At 46.4% G+C, this 16,698-nt stretch overlaps 1 protein-coding gene across 3 annotated transcripts; it reads left to right on the plus strand.

Moving 5' to 3' along the window:
- The first annotated feature begins 705 nt into the window (after positions 1–705).
- Positions 706–9,430, plus strand: LOC127047050 (zinc finger protein 620-like). 3 transcript variants are annotated; one of them, XM_050944921.1, is made up of 4 exons: positions 706–1,013; positions 4,649–4,773; positions 8,718–8,831; positions 9,195–9,430. In XM_050944921.1, the coding sequence occupies exons 1-4, from the start codon at positions 835–837 to the stop codon at positions 9,284–9,286; spliced, it is 510 nt and encodes a 169-aa protein (XP_050800878.1). In that variant the 5' UTR covers positions 706–834; the 3' UTR covers positions 9,287–9,430. The 3 variants fall into 3 exon arrangements, 2 of the variants coding, with proteins under 2 accessions (XP_050800878.1, XP_050800869.1); XM_050944912.1 differs by having other exon boundaries at positions 708–1,013; positions 9,192–9,430; XR_007773284.1 differs by lacking the exons at positions 8,718–8,831; positions 9,195–9,430 and adding an exon at positions 3,524–3,603 and having other exon boundaries at positions 721–1,013; positions 4,649–5,539.
- The last annotated feature ends 7,268 nt before the right edge of the window (positions 9,431–16,698 follow it).

Here is a 16,698-nt window from a genome sequence, read left to right on the forward strand (position 1 = left end):
ACCCTCCGCAGGCATGCCTGCGGGTGTCCACCGGAGCCACCTCCCGGCAACCAGCAGAGTGTCCCCCGCGGCATGCCGCCCCAAGCACGTGCTTGGCGTGCTGGGGCCTAGAGCAGGGCTCGGCGAAGCGGACATGGGCAGCGACCAGCACACGAAGGGGTGCTGGAGGCTCCAGGTGGGAGCAGGGACCGGCACTGGGGGCTCCAGGCAGGGGCGTGCGGCCATCATCCCCAAGGGGTTCAGTGTCTCGGTCTCTGGCACGAGGGGGACGCGCCCCAGCTGGGCTCAGGCCCCAGGCACGGGGACACGCGGGTGTCTCTGGATCGGATACGCGGGCGCGTACGTGACCCGCTGCCCGACTCCGGTCCCCACCTCCCCCACTGCTGGCAGCTGGGCCAGAGAACCCAGGGCTGAGGAGCCCCCTGCCACGCGTGAAGCCCCAGCCCTGACCCCGGCTCCCCCCGCAGCACCCCGCCCGGCTGAGGGGCGGGGCTGCCACGGACCAGGCCCTGCCCCCAAGGCACGAGAGTTCGCTCTAGGAGCGGGAAGGTGCCGGGGGCACCGGGCAAGACCACTGCTCCTAGGGCGGAGGCGGGGCTGGTGTGAGAGGCACCGGCTGCTGGCGGGGTCTCTGCGAGGGGCAGGGATTAGAGTTGGGGGGGGCCCTTACCTGGGCTGCGGAGGGCGGAAGGGCCCCTGGGCAGGCTGGGAGCTGTAGTTCCTGAGTCTCCCGGGATCGGAAGTGACGTTGGGCGAGGGGGGAAGATGAGGTTGTGTGGGGACGTTGGAGCCTCTCCCGGGGCCTAAAGGGTTTTCTGGCTTCCGGCTCTGGGCATGCGCAGAAGCAGAGCTCACACCGGTGGGAATTCCCAGAGCACATGGCAGGAGGGTCTGAGCCAGGGAGACATTAACACCCCAGCCCCCCGTGCCCAGACCGGGCCCTTCTCCCACTGGAGCTGCCCCTGGGGTCGCCCTGGGCTCTGCCCACCCTGCTGCGGAGCTGCAGCTTCCAGGTACTGGAGCGAGCCCGGGGGGGCAGGGCTGCGCGGTGACTCTGCCCCAGGGTCTGTGGGGGGGACCTGGCATCTCGCAGTGCCAGGATCTGCTCCCTGGGGGGAAGCGCCTGTGGGGGGCTCAGAGCTGCTGTCCCGCAGGAGCCTAGCGCCCTCTGGGCCCAGCCAGGCTCTGCCCTGGGGCCCCGCAGGAGGTCCCGGGGGGAGGGGCCCGGCCCCACTGGGGTCCCAGAGTGGGGCCGGGCAGGGGCTGCCAGGGAGTGGGGAGACCTGGGAAAGAGGCGGATGGAAAATATCTATGTAGCCCGGACATGGCCAGGGGAAGGGAAGAGCAAAGGACCCCCGAGGAGTGGGGAGAGAAAGGGGGGGGCTGAGATCCCTTCGATTTACCACTGTCCCCTCCCATGGGGACCCCGCTATCCTCTCCTGTCCTGCCCCCTTTCTCTCTAGAGAGCAACAAGCAACATCCAGGGTGACCCCCCCTCCCCTCAAATCCCTGAGAAGATCCCTGTTCTCCTCCTCCAATTGTGCCCCATTTTCTCTCCACTTTGCCAATGTCCAGTTCAAATCTCCAGTTTCTGGTGTGTCCCCCACCTCCGATTTTTACCCGCAGTGAATTGTCCTTGGTTAGGTGGGAAATGGTTCCCCTGAGTGATTTCTGAACTGGGCAGAGGGTTAATGGGCAGAGGCTGGGGGAGCCCTGACACACAGATCCCTCTGGGCTTGGCTGGGGAGGGCAATTTCTGCTGGCAACAGGGCATGGGAATGCCCAGGAAGGGAAGGGAGGAGCAAGCCCCCTCTCCCCCCCATGGAGACAGCCCAGCTCCAGGCTGCTACCAGTAGCACATTCCTAGACCAGGGGGAGAACTTTTTCCAGCTGGGACCAGCCCCTGGACTGGAGCCCCCCGGTGAGTGAGAGACCCCGGAGGTGGGGCAGGGAGCGCTGGGGCCAGGCAGGAAAGTGACACTCTCCCCTCAGATCTTGGTGTTTTTGTCTCATGTTATCAAATACGTGATATTTGATATATTCATATAAAAATACCCTAAACATTTGCCCCACTTCTCTCTAGTTGTCTATTTCTAATTGAATATGCCCTGAGATTTTCCCCTGTCTCTAATTATAAAATACTGAGAAAATCTCAGATTTACACCTTTTCTTAGATTCTTGAATATGGATATGAAATGTTGCCCATTTCCTCTTTATTCATTTATCAAATATTAATGTGAAACACTCAGATGTTACCTCATATCTACAACCGATATAAAATCCCTCTCATTTTCCACTTTCCTTTCTATAATTTGCAAAATGGATCCAAAATCTCTGATTTCCACCCTTTCACTTTCATTGCTGAACACTGGTCTCAAATCTCAGGTTTTCCCTCTTTCTATGTCACTATCAAACGTCAATTAAAAATCCTCTCATGTTTTGGGCTGTTCCCCATGTTTCTAAATCCCAACAACTTCTTTTCTGGAGGGAGCCTGTTGCCCTAAGTTGTTCTCCGTCCTGGATGTTGTAGGGGGTTAAATTACTCAGTGATCATCTGTCCCCTCTCCTTTGAGAATCATTTGTTCCCTTCTTTATCTCTGTTAAAATGTTTGGTGAGGAAAGAGACCAGCCACATCTTTAATACACATCAAAGCTAGATCTCTCCCCCTGTTTGGGGGTCAGTGGTTCCCAGCTGGTAACGGGAGAGTTGGCTGGATGCTTTTCTTTTCTCCAGCTGGCACAGGATAAGGAGGTCACTCTGAGTGCAGCGTGGGTCCAGAAGTATCCCAAACCCCATGACAAATGGTCTCTGTGAGGGGTTGATTCCCCATGCTAAGATGTAGCCACCTTCGGGGTGGATCCATGGTGGCTATTATTTGCTAGTGACAGGGCATGGAAATGTCTTACCTATTTTGCCCCTCCAGGCCTTCCATTTGCCTGTTAAAGAAACATCCCCCAGGGCTCCCTCTGCCTGTGTGACTGGCCAGCAGGGGGTGATGGTAACTTTCTATGCACTTATCAGACACTGTGAGGTGAAATCACAGATTTTGCTTTTCTCCCCTCTTGAAAACTGCAGGAACTTCCAGTTCTGTAGGAACATTCGTGCCTCGAGTCCTTGTCCTAGATCTGGGGAGTGAGGGAGGTGGGAAGGGGGTCAGCACTGCCACACAATTGTCTCTTCCACAGCATTCTGCACTCATTCTTTCTGAAATCTGGTTTCATTGAGACCATTGTTAATCCAGAGTCACTGTATGGAAAGACAAGGAGTGACTCCAGATGGACAGTGGAGCAAATGAGATTAGCAATTCTCCCTGTGAGGAGGGGCTCCCAGAGAGCTAAGGGAGGGAAGCTGCTCAAATGCTCTGTCCCTCTGTGCTCAGGATATTGGGGTTCAGCTTCCTGGGTTAGATACTGCAGCCTCCATTGTGATCTGGGAGATCAGGTTTAGCAGCTGCTGCTCCCTTCGCGGGGGTTTTGTGCTGGGAAGTGACCTTAATTAAAGCTTCTTCTCTGCCCTGCCCAGGTGAACAAGAAAAGGAGCAGTCAGAGGAAAAGCCAGTTCCTGACTCCATATTCCCCCTGCTGGAATGTGGCTGCTGTGGGGTCAGTGTCTGAGGGAATCCCCCACAGTGACTCCTTTGGTTCTGCACTTTTCTAGCAGTGTTCAGAGACTTTGTTACAGGGTAGGGTGAGGGAGAAGGGAGGTTAACAATCTCTTTGTGGGCTTAGCCTGGCAGGAGCAGCCAGGTCTACACTATAATAAAGAGATCAAGCTTTTTCTCAGGATGGCAGAATGTAGGATGTCTGTAGGGAAAGGGCCCGGGGGGACTTATTATATGAAATTAACTAAAGCCTGTTCTGAAACCCCCACAATTACCCTTCTCACCCTCCAATGCTGCAGAATGATGCCCATCTTTCACTCCATTTCATCCACTCCTCCCATGGCAAAGGGAAGAGAAATGGGTGCAGTGGAGCCAGCTCAGGTAGGGATTATTGGTGGTGGTGGGTGATTGGTGGGTTCCTGCTGGATGAGAGGGACAGCAGATACACCAGAGATGGGAAGATTTGCACAGTCTGGTCTGAAGGTTGAACTGGGGCAGGAAATTCACAGGGTGGGGAAAGGAGAAGGACAGGGTGTGGCAAATCTGCTGGAAGTTGTTTAATAAGTGGCCTAGATTCTAGGAACAGACCCAAGATGTTTGGAAATACCCTAATTTGTAAAACAGAAAAAACCCACCTACATGAGACTATGGGAACTAACCAGACTCCCAGTGCTGGAGCCTGATCCGACTAACCAGCAGCTGCTGTGAGATATGAAAGGGGTACCCAGCAGCGAAGTTTAGGGAAGCTGCCCCTCCCTTCACATCCAGCTCCTCACAAGGAGGAGGGTGCTGCGCTTTCAACCAGGGAGTGCTCCCTGGACCCTGCTAAGGGCTCCATCTCCTGTATCTGTCTGTGGCTAGTAGGTGTGTGATGGATCTGCTGGGAGAGACAAGGGGCTCTTGCTTCATCCCCTTAACCTGGTGTTTCCAGGATGCTCTGAGCAGGCTGGGGTGGGACTCTGTTGACTGCAATCCACCACAGCTTCCATTTGATTAGGAGTGTGAGTGGGGCAGCAGATACTGAGTGAACTCTTGCTCTTTCACAGACCAGTGACCTTCGAGGAGGTGGCTGTGTATTTCACCAGGGCAGAGTGGGCTCTGCTGGACCCCACTCAGAGAGCCCTCTACAGGAATGTCATGCAGGAGAACTATGAGAATGTGACCTCACTAGGTAAGGGTTCCTGTCCCCTCTGTTCTTGGAAGGGGAAATGAAGAGTGAAGGTTCATGCCACCCCCACAATGCCACCTCTACTCTGTCCTGTTGCAGCATCACCCCAATATGTCAGTGGCACACACACTAACAGATATCCTCCCATATTGCAGAACACTTTGGGAACAAAGCACAGGAGCATTATCACACAGTATCAAATATCTCCTCTTTACTCAAGTAAAACTGGGGGTTAGGTCCAGCATAATGAACAGAAGCTTCCTACCCCGGGCCTTCTCTCAAACCCTGAGCCTTCTCTACCCAAACCAGAATGTGCTTGAGGCGTAGCAAGCAGGTTGCAGGAGTCAGAGTTGCTGGTCAGGGTTACTTATCACACAGACTCTTGGTGCATTGTTGAATGCTGGCTGGGAGTATCCAGACAAGGGCACCCCAGCAGCAGAACACTGAATCTCACCCAGGATTACAGATTACACAACTCCTTACTGCTCTGGATTGCTCCCCAGCGTGTGAAAATGGCCTAGGTTGGTAGTGAAACTTCCTGAGACATGGAGAGTCTTGCTCCCATATCACCAGGTGTAATAACAATAACAGGAAAGGCCGAATATGGAAAACTGATTGTTCAGCTTGCTTTTGACCTGCATTATATTTTGCAATATATTCTGAATAAAGTAATTAACATGCAACATATGTGTTTGTGGTTTTAAGCTTTAAAAGGCTTGTGTGATTTTTAGCTCAGGGGGACAGTATTCCAATAGCTGTCGTCCCTTGCGCTCTTGTAATCAATAAAAGAGCCTCAGGCTGAGCTGATTCAAAATCAATCGTGTGATTGTTTTCCCCAACAGCTTCAAGTGGTCCCTGTGATGGAATGTAAATGTCTTCACACCTTCCCCGGCCAGAGAATGGCTGTTTGACCAGCTATTTGCCTTGCTGTCTCTGAGGAACTTGTCTGTGGGTGTTCCCAGAATTGTAACTTTTTCTTTAATATCATACTGTAAAATCTCATAAGTTTACATAGTGTTACTACACATTTTAACAGGAGGATAGTATTCAGTAGATTATGCATTTTCAAATGATACCTCACAAGTCATACTGTGTACAAAATTGATCATAATTTTCTAGAAGAGTGAACACGGGTATAGATTGACAGTGTCTGTGTGTGTGTTCCCAGCAGATATGTGGGTATTTCACTCCTTCATAAGCATAGTGTTCGGCATCTTCAAGGACCTGGGGAACTGGTCCTGGGAATTCACTGGTTTACCAAGTGTGACACTGTATGGAACTGTGAGACACTTTGGAATTAATACTATAATGTGATAAAATTGCAATGAATCATGCTAGATATGCCATGTAAGGTGTCAGTGAAAATGTTATGATTTGCCAAATATTATAATTTTGTTTCTATGTTTGTATTGTGAGTTATAGATATGTAGGGTATATCTGTATTTCCAGACTTGTGCAGTGTTTCTGGGTGACACCCCCAGACATATTGGCATCAACACTTCCTAGCCTGTTTGATGGCCCATTGGGGGTCATCAGCTGTACAATGAGCCCATGGAAAGGACCAAGGGGATACACCTATTGAATCAGCAACACATGCCGGGGATATGCCTGTGTAATGAGAACTCTAAGGCTTTTCCATGCCATGTAGTGTGAATCTTGTGTTTTGGGACACAGGAAGTACAAGCCTAATTTACCTCAATTTGAGTAAGGCATTTTACACAGTTTCACATGGGGAATTATTAGTTAAATTGGAAAAGATGGGGATCAATATGAAAATTGAAAGGTGGATAAGGAACTGATTAAAGAGGAGACTACAACGGGTCGTACTGAAAGGTGAACTGTCAGGCTGGAAGGAGGTTACTAGTGGAGTTCCTCAGGGATCAGTTTTGGGACCAATCTTATTTAACCTTTTTATTACTGACCTTGGCACAAAAAGCGGGAATGTGCTAATAAAAGTTTGCAGATGACACAAAGCTGGAAGGTATTGCTAACACAGAGAAGGACCAGGATATCATACAGGAAGATCTGGATGACTTTGTAAAGTGGAGTAAGAGTAATAGGATGAAATGTAATAGTGGAAAAGTGCAAGGTCATGCATTTAGGGATTAACAACAAGAATTTTAGTTATAAATTGGGGATACATCAGTTGGAAGTAACAGAGGAGGAGAAGGACCTTGGAGTGTTGGTTGCTCACAGGATGACTATGAACCGCCAATGTGATATGGCCATTAAAAAAGCTAATGTGGTTTTAGGATGCATCAGGTGAGGTATTTCCAGCAAAGATAAGGAGGTGTTAGTACCGTTATATAAGGCACTGGTGAGACCTCATCTGGAATACTGCATGCAGTTATGGTCTCCCATGTTTTAAGAAGGATGAATTCAAACTGGAACAAGTTCAGAGACGGGCTACTAGGATGATCCGAGGAATGGAAAACCTGTCTTATGAGAGGAGACTCAAAGAGCTTGGCTTATTTAGCCTAACCAAAAGAAGGTTGAGGGGGGATATGATTGCTCTTTATAAATATATTAGAGGGATTAATATTGGGGAAGGAGAAGAATTATTTAAGCTTAGTATCAGTGTGGACACAAGAACAAATGGATATAAACTGGACACTAGGAAGTTTAGACTTGAAATTAGATGAAGGTTTCTAACCATTAGAGCAGTGAAGTTCTGGAACAGCCTTCCAAGGGGAGTAGTAGGGGCGGAAGCCTTATCTGGCTTCAAGACTAAGCTTGATAAGTTTATGGAGAGGATGGTATGATGGGATAGCCTAATTTTGGCAATTGATCTTTGATTATCAAAAGGTAAGTATGGCCAGTGGTCTGTGACGGGATGTTAGATGGGTTGGGATTTCAATTACTGCAGAGAATTCTTTCCTGGGTTCTGGCTGGTGAGTCTTGCCCACATGCTCAGGGTTTAACTGATCTCCATATTCGGGACTGGGAAAGAATTTTCCTCCAAGGCAGATTGGCAGAGGCCTTGGAGGTTTCTCGCCTTCCTCTACAGCATGGGACACGGGTCAATTGCTGGAGGATTTTCTGTAGCTTGAGGTCTTCAAACCACAATTTGAGGACTTCAGTAACTCATATATAGGTTAGGGGTTTGTTATCGAAGTGGATGGGTGAGATTCTGTGGCCTGCATTGTGCAGGAGGTCAGACTAGATGCTCATAATTGTCCCTTCTGACCTTAAAGTCTATGAGCCTAAGCCACATGGCAAAAGGAATGTAAAGGACAACTGCATCATCTTCATTTTGTCTTCAGTCCCCCTTCCTACCTCTGGAGCAACTTCTCTACAAACTGAACCATGGAAAAAAAGACTGAATGACCCATCCAAACTCTGGATGTGTTCCAGACAGATTATCAAGCCAGCAACTCACCAATACTGCTAAGAACCTGATATATCCATTTTGGAATGTACCTGACTGCTTTCCCATTTAACTTCTGTCTGTCTTCCTTTCATTTAAACCTTTAGTTTAGATGCTAAAGGACTGGCTGGAAGGATGGAATTTTGGGTAATATCCAAACCTATAGTGACATGGTGATGTGGCTGAGCCTTTGGGGTCAGAAGAATACTTTGTTTATGTGAGCAGAGTTTTAAAATAACCTCTCACTGTACTGGACCCAGCTGCTGATTAGGAGTCAGAGAACTGGGATGCAATAAAGCGGGCTGTGTAATTTCTTTTTTCAGCTTCTCGATTACCCACGTGGGTGATCAGAAGTACAGTTTGTGACTGGTTGGTGAGTTAACTTCAGTGTTAACCAGAAGTTTTGGGAGCATTTGCTCTCCCTTTTTCAGCCTGCCCTGATCTTGGCATTTTCAGTGAGAACTGTCCTTGGCCCACCAGGTCACACTAAGCACTGAAGTTAAATTAATAGAATGTTGGTTTTTTATGACCAAGTCTGATGAAATCAACTGATCTCCTTTGTTTTCTTTCATCTGAGCAGGGTTTCTAGTTTTCCAACTTGATGAGATCTCCCAGGTGGAACAAGGGGAAGAACCATGGGTCCCAGACCCCCAGGGTTCAGAGGAAAGATTGATCCTGAGAACTCCCTACACAGGTGAGGAAACATTCAACCAACTCAGAATCTAAGTGCCTGAAGGAAACATCTGGGATGCCCAACAAAGCCCTTGGGAGGTCTCTAAGTTCATTATTGTCCCTAGCAGGGGTCAAATCCTCAGGGTGAATATAGTTCATGGCTTTCTGTAGATCCTAGCGGACACCAGGGAGTAGCTTCTTCCCTTCTCCCTGCGAAGTTGGATGGGATGTGAAGGCTGAATTGATCCCCCTCCTCTCTCCTATTTTGGGGAAGAGTTTGTGGGAGTTCAGTGCCTGATTTTTATTTGACCTATCTTCAGCACTTATTTTGGCTTGGTCTTCCCCTTTCCATCCCTGTTTGAGGTTTCTGTCTGTATCAAAGCAGGTGATGCAATGGCATGTGAGAAAGAGGAGCAGAATTCTCAGCAGGAAAATGTTGAGCAAGTGAGTAAAAACAGAGCATTATCACAAAGATAGAAAAGGAATGTATCCTGGAGTCATGAGCAGGGAAAATCCTGGGAGATTCAGCACAGACCAGAAAGAGAGCAAGGAAACCAGCCAGGGGAGAAAGTGGATACATTTATTTCCTGTTGGGGAACTCAGAAGGTCATCCTGGAAACCACAACACAGCAAGATATCCTCAGGCGAAAGAGAAAAAATAGACTCATAGACTCATAGACTCATAGGTCAGAAGGGACCAATCTGATCATCTAGTCTGACCTCCTGCACAAAGCAGGCCACAGAACCCCACCCATCCAATTTTATAACAACCCCTATCCCAGGACCGAGTTATTGAAATCCTCAAAAATGGTTTGAAGACCTCAAGCTGCAGGGAAACCACCAGCAAGCGACCCGTGCCCCACGCTGCAGGGGAAGGCGAAAAACCTCCAGGGCACCTGCCAATCCGCCCTGGAGGAAAATTCCTTCCCGACCCCAAATATGGCGATCAGCTAAACCCTGAGCATGTGGGCAAGAGTCACCAGCCAGCACCCAAGAAGGAATTCTCCGCAGCAACTCAGTACCCATCGCAACCAACATCTCCCCGCAGACCATTGAGCAGACCTGTGTGGTGGTAATTCAAGATCAATTGCCCAAATTAACGATCCTATCATAACATCCCCTCCATATACTTATCAAGCTTTGTCTTAAAGCCAGGAAAGTCTTTTGCCCCCACTACTTCCCTCGGAAGGCTATTCCAGAACTTCACTCCCCTAATGGTCAGAAACCTTCGTCTAATTTCAAGTCTAAACTTCCTAATATCCAGTTTATACCCATTCGTCCTCGTGCCTACATTAGTACTAAACTTAAATAATTCCTCTCCCTCCCTAACGTTAACCCCCTTGATATATTTATATAGGGCGAGCATATCCCCCCTCAGCCTTCTTTTGGCCAGGCTAAACAAGCCAAGCTCTTTGAGTCTCCTTTCATAAGGCAGTTTTTCCATTCCTCGGATCATCCTCGTAGCCCGTCTCTGAACCTGTTCCAGTTTGAATTCATCCTTCTTGAACATGGGACACCAGAACTGCACACAGTATTCCAGATGGGGTCTCACCAACGCCGTATACAACGGTACTAACACATCCTTATCCTTGCAGGAAATACCCCGCCTGATGCATCCCAAAATCGCATTTGCTTTTTTAACAGCCGTATCACATTGGCGACTCATAGTCATCCTGCTATCAACCAGTACCCCAAGGTCCTTCTCTTCCTCCGTCGCTTCCAACTGATGCGCCCCCAACGTATATCCAAAATTCTTATTATTAATTCCTAAATGCATGACCTTGCACTTTTCACTATTGTATTTCATCCTATTTCTATTACTCCAGTTTACAAGGTGGTTCAGATCTTCCTGAATAGTATCCCTGTCCTTCTCCGTGTTAGCAATACCCCCCAGCTTCGTGTCATCCGCAAACTTTATTAGCACATTCCTGCTCTTTGTGCCAAGGTCAGTAATAAAAAGGTTAAATAAGATCGGTCCCAAAACCGATCCTTGAGGGACTCCACTAGTAACCTCCTTCCAGTCCAAATACATGCAGTGAGTGTGGGAAAACCTTCTATCACAGCTCAAACCTTATTACCCATCAGAGAATCCACACAGGGGAGAGGCCTTATGAATGCCATGAGTGTGGGAAAACCTCTTGGCACTCAGCCCATGTTAGACATCAGAGAATCTACAAAGGAGATCAACATTGTAAAAATCTCTAGGGCTATCAATACTTTACTTTTCCTGATTCCCACACAGTAACTTTTGAAGCTCTTTGAACTGTTTTGTAGCACCGTTATCCCTCAGCTTGTCCATATGAGTGGCCCATTTTTGCCTTTTGCAGTTCACTGTCTTTTGAGATGGACCTATTTGTCCTTTCTATTGTCCCACAAGTAATTTGAGTGTGCCCTTCCTATCAGGAATCAGGGAGCATCACATTTATAACATTCCTCCTATTGCAAAATTATTGTTCATCACCAATGATACAGATTGTATCATTGCCATTTGTTCTCACGTTGCTCTGGGTTGCGCTGAAGAGCTGATATATTGGAAACTTTTCAAATTTTATATGTAAATGAAGAGAAGCTGGGGAAAAAAGTGTCATTTCAGCCTCTGTGACACCAGAAGGATACATGGTGACACAGATTCCTTCCTTCCCCATCACCACAGAACTTTTACCTTTTGTCTGAGCCATGCAGAGTTTATCTTCATCACATTCTATCCATCCACTTCTCAAAATGTCATGTGATGAAGCATTCTCCATTGTCTGCGCTTGCAGATGATGTTTTGACTTCTTTAATCTTATATCAGAGTCGCTATGACTGGAGATGAAAGTGTCAAAGTCCTGGGAGAGGAATTCAAATGGATCCCAAATACAGTATTATTGGAGTTTAAATCCCAGGTTCCATCTATTGTAAAGCCACTTGTGGCAAGGTGGCTGTTTTCCCCTCGTTATGGGAATGCTAGGATACTAAAAATGTTGTAAATAACATAATTGACTATTGAGACAGGGATGAATGAAGCAGGTTTGAATGGATCAGAGGAGAATGTGATGGGAGAATCTCTTGTCCTGATTCTGAATAATCAGATGTAACCTGCTCTGGAATTTCACTTGACACTTTCTTTGTAAGGTATTCTCTCTATGTGATGTGGGTTTCTATCTTTCCTGAAGGCTGTTTAGTCACCTGATAAGATATTAGTTCAGTTTGATAGGATATAGCTCAGATTTATTGGAGAATTTAAGACAATGACCCTTTGCTAAAGTCCTCATTTATTATTTCAGCTTTGCTTTTTCTCCATGATGACATGGAGAAAGTTCAAGTGCAGCTCTGTCAACAGGAGCAAACTCTCCAATTTACTGCATATGCTAACAAAGAAACAGCAGTGATTTAAAATCTCCACTCAGAAATGGTGAATAACAGCAGAACACTGCATATGATCACAGTGTATTTTAAGTTTGTCATAAACAGATAGCTAAGGGTTAATGTCTCTTCCACCTGAAGCACCTGACCAGAGGACCAATCAGAAAACCGGATTTTTTCAACTTTGGGTGGAGGGAAGTTTGTGTCTGAGTCTTTGTTTTCTGTCTGCCTGCTTTCTCTGAGCTTTGGAGAAGTAGTTTCTACTTTCTAGTCTTCTGTTTCTAAGTGTAAGGACAAAGAGATCAGATAGTAAGTTATATGGTTTCTTTTCTTTGGTATTTGCATGAATATAAGTGCTGGAGTGCTTTGATTTGTATTCTTTTTGAATAAGGCTGTTTATTCAATATTCTTTTAAGCAATTGACCCTGTGTTGTGTCACCTTAATACAGAGAGACCATTTGTATGTATTTTTCTTTCTTTTTATATAAAGCTTTCTTTTAAGACCTGTTGGAGTTTTTCTTTACTTCAGGGAAATTGAGTCTGTACTCACCAGGGAATTGGTGGGAGGAAGAAATCGGGGAGATCTGTGTGTTGGATTTGCTAGCCTGATTTTGCATTCCCTCTGGGGGAATAGGAAAGTACTTTTTGGTTTCCAGGATTGGGAACAGAGAGGGGGAGTCACTCTGTTTGGATTCACAGAGCTTGTGTCTGTGTATCTCTCCAGGAGCATCTGGAGGGGGAAAGGGAAAAAGGATTATTTCCCTTTGTTGTGAGACTCAAGGGATTTGGGTCTTGGGGTCCCCAGGGAAGGTTTTTCAGGGGGACCAGAGTGCCCCAAAACACTCTAATTTTTTGGGTGGTGGCAGCAAGTACCAGGTCCAAGCTGGTAGCTAAGCTTGGAGGTTTTCATGCTAACCCCCATATTTTGGACGCAAAGGTCCAAATCTGGGACTAAGGTTATGACAAAGTTGTTTAAGGCAATATTGTCTCAGATGATCTGGGAAGAGAATTCCATGGTAAGTGATTCTGAACTAGGCAAAATGCCCATGTGTTTGGTTCCCAAAGCATTTGTAACCCAGGCCCTACAGAAGATCTCTCCTAGCTAATCCTATGGTATAGGAAATGCAGCCCTTCATGACACACATGTTGAGGAAATAGAAGTGGAGTTTTTGTCAAATTTATTTTTTCTAGGTGCGTAAAGATGTGTATAAAATGAAACTAGTGTTGAAAATATAATATCTTTGGGAAAATAGCCATTTTTTAATAGAATCTCCAGCTCTGGTAACTAACGAAGATTCTGATCCAGGCCTGTACCCAGTCCCTTGCCTGGATCTGTGCCACCTGAGCCATTCCTCATTAACACTGCTGAGATTTTAAGTGGCTTTGTAAAGGATTCTACTTCAGAGAAGTGTAAATTTACCCTATCCAAGACCAAGGATTTGGAAAGCACTGAGGTTGAAGGAGTCCACACCCAGTTCTTGATTTCCACCCCAGTAAAGGAAGCTATGGTGACCAGTGACCCAAGGAAAATTGTTTGTACAACTCCACTTCCTAGTTCAGTGTCACTCATTACAGTTCCAAAGGATGCCAGGTTACATTGAGAACAATCATCCTTCACTGTTTGGATCCAAAGTGAGAGTGCTTCATAGGACAGTCTTTCCCTGTGGATCCCAAGCTGGCTGTCTGGTTGGGTAACAAGGCTTTTCAGGCTGTGGAAATGATGGTAACCAATGAGGCAACAAATTTGTCAGCCTCCAATTTCAGACTTCTGGATACTCGCATGTTGAGTCCTAATTCTATGGTTTTGTGTCTGATGCTATGGCTGCACCATAAAGCTGATGTTGGTGCAGCTGCACCAATGTAGCTGCGCTGCTGTAGCACTGCTATTATAGAGGCTCTAAGGCAATGGGAGAGATTTCTCCCATTGGACTTGATTAATCCAGCCCCTTCAAGCGGCAGTGGCTCTGTTGGCAGGAAAAACTCTGCCACTCACGTAGCACTATCTACACAGAGGCTTAGGGCTGCGTAACTATATTGCTCACCAGTGTGGATTTTTCACACCCCTAAGCAATATAGTTATCCCAATAAATATCTTTAGTGTAGACCAGACCTTAGTTTTCTCTTGTGTTTTATGCATTTACATTACTTCTCTACCTCCTCCTACTTTGAAAAATTAAAATGTGACGAGAGGTATTTTTCTCCATGATGGAAATATTCCCACATAGGAGACCCTTTCCACCAACACACATGGCAGAAGATCCTGAGATATATGAACTCATAGAAGTGGTTGGGACCTACATTGGGACAAACCACAACTTGAGCCAAGGTTCAGTTGTTGGCAAAAGGGATTAAAAGAAAACTAACATATACAACAAGAATTTATGATCTTTGAATATGTTGTTGGTACCAATGAAATTATAGGTGAAGTTATTGGTTAAAAAGTAAGACTGTGTGATAATCTGAATTATTTTGGAAAACTGAAAGTTGTCTTGTTTGTTGTTTTGTTAGCCATCATTTCCAGTATGATTAATCTTAAATGTTAATTTGATTTAATTTACCCCCTGTAGTGTAAGGAGTTCTGGTAGAAAACCTCACTTCAATGGTTGGGGTGAGAGAATGTGTGTGAGAAAGAGTGTATAAGAGAATATTGTCCCAGTATAGATTTTAATATTTTGTGTTTTCAAATAGAACTTATTTTGCTTAGTTTCAAAGTCAATTTCTATTAAAAGGAAAGCTACTCGAGGAGATAAATTGTCTAAGTTTTTACCCACTTAGACTGTAAGGGTCACTGTCTTCCCCACTTCTCTAAATTGCAAAGGAAAGGTATGACATCTCATAGGATGTATGCAGCAGGTAGGAAAGCTGCAATTGTCAACCATCAATAAAAAGCAAAAGACTGAAATCTATTGCCTTTCAAGTCAATAAACCACTTACAGGTTGGTCTATGCTGAAAAGCTATATTGGCAGAGCCACATCTCTCAGGGTTGTGAAAAGTCCTCTCCACTGAGAGAAGTAGTGAATGTGACCTGAGCCCCGGTGTAGACAGTGTTATGTTGTCAGAAGAATATTTCAAGTGTTCGAAGTGTAGACATAGCCCTAGACAGATTGATCCCCTCTGGGAAGTGAGTCATAACATCAATTCCAATTTTGACCTATCTCCCTGTATGTGAGAGAGCTGCTAGTATGCAGGACTGAGCCAGCTGTCCGATTGGCTGAGTTCCTCAACTGTAGCTACAGCTCTTATTGCCCATCAATCCAAAGATTGAGAGAAATGGAGAGTTCCAACCATTGTAATTTTAGTATCATATTGTTCCAAACCCCTTATCCCAATCTCTGGGCCAACCACTGCATTTCAGAGTTTAGAATTTACTCTCATCACCCTCATATGGCACTTTCCATGTGAATTAGACGAAGTGTGGGAAGCTACATGGCGAATGAAAACTAATGCTCTGGGTGAGACCTGAATTCACACCCACAGCTGTATTTTCCCCCTGCATGAGCCACTGTAGGTCCTTCAGAGACAAACTTGGGATGTAGATGGTTCTGTGGTTCACTGCTTTTGGGTGCTATGTGAAAGGCTGATGGTTCAAACCCAGCAGAAAATGATGGGTTTTTGTTTTGTTTTAAGCAATGAGAATCCAGTACATTTTAATAGGCAGAAAATCTCCTCTATTCTGGTCTAGCCCCATTTGACTCCTTCTGCCCATCATTTTCCTTCCTCCTCAGTGTCTTTCTTTCCCCATTGGGGACATGCAGAGATGAACCCGTCAGTCTGTGTCACAGAGAGTCTGTATCTCCTAAGGAATGTGGGTGAAGGATTCCAGCTGAATTAACTCCACTCACCTGGGTTAGAAACATTTGTTTCTTTCAAGCAGATAGTGGGAAATCGGACACTAATTCAGACCCAGGAGGCAAGGCAGAGACTTCATGACCCTGATCTCCAGGAAGGGAGAGAGGATCCCCAGAAAGGAAGCTCTCTTCCTTTAGACTCAAGCTGGGGTCTCCTGGAAGTTGGAAAAGACCTTTTGGTCACTGAGGATCTCATGGGATCGTGCTGCTCCAGAGGCTCCAGAGTCCTGGGTGCACGGAGGGGGTCACTACACCGTCTGAAATGGAAGGGAGGCCCCTAGAAGGGAAAGGAGGAACAGAAAATGAAGAGAAATGAAACAGAGCAAATACCTCTTCTCTCTCCCTTCTCCAACCCAGCAAGAAATGTTATCAATGGGGAAGCTCCCCACCATGAATGGCAGAGAACACAGAGACATTTGCCTCAAACTGAGCAGTAGGGTGACCAGACAGCAAGTGTGAAAAAATCAGACACTTTCACTAGCTGCATTGGTAGTATAGTGGTGAGCCTAGCTACTTTCCAACCAGTTGACCTGGGTTCACTTCCCAGCCAATGCTGTAATATAGTGTTTCCTCTGCTGGGAATTGGTTTAATTTCAGCCAGTTTATTAATGGAATGAGAGAATCAGTGTACCAAATCCCAGCAGGTCATTAAACACAAGGGAGGAAGAAAGGGGCAAGGCCATAAAATGAGCAGT

This window comes from Gopherus flavomarginatus, chromosome 1 (genome assembly GCF_025201925.1).
Source record: "Gopherus flavomarginatus isolate rGopFla2 chromosome 1, rGopFla2.mat.asm, whole genome shotgun sequence".
In the NCBI taxonomy this organism is placed as follows: Eukaryota; Metazoa; Chordata; order Testudines; family Testudinidae; genus Gopherus; species Gopherus flavomarginatus.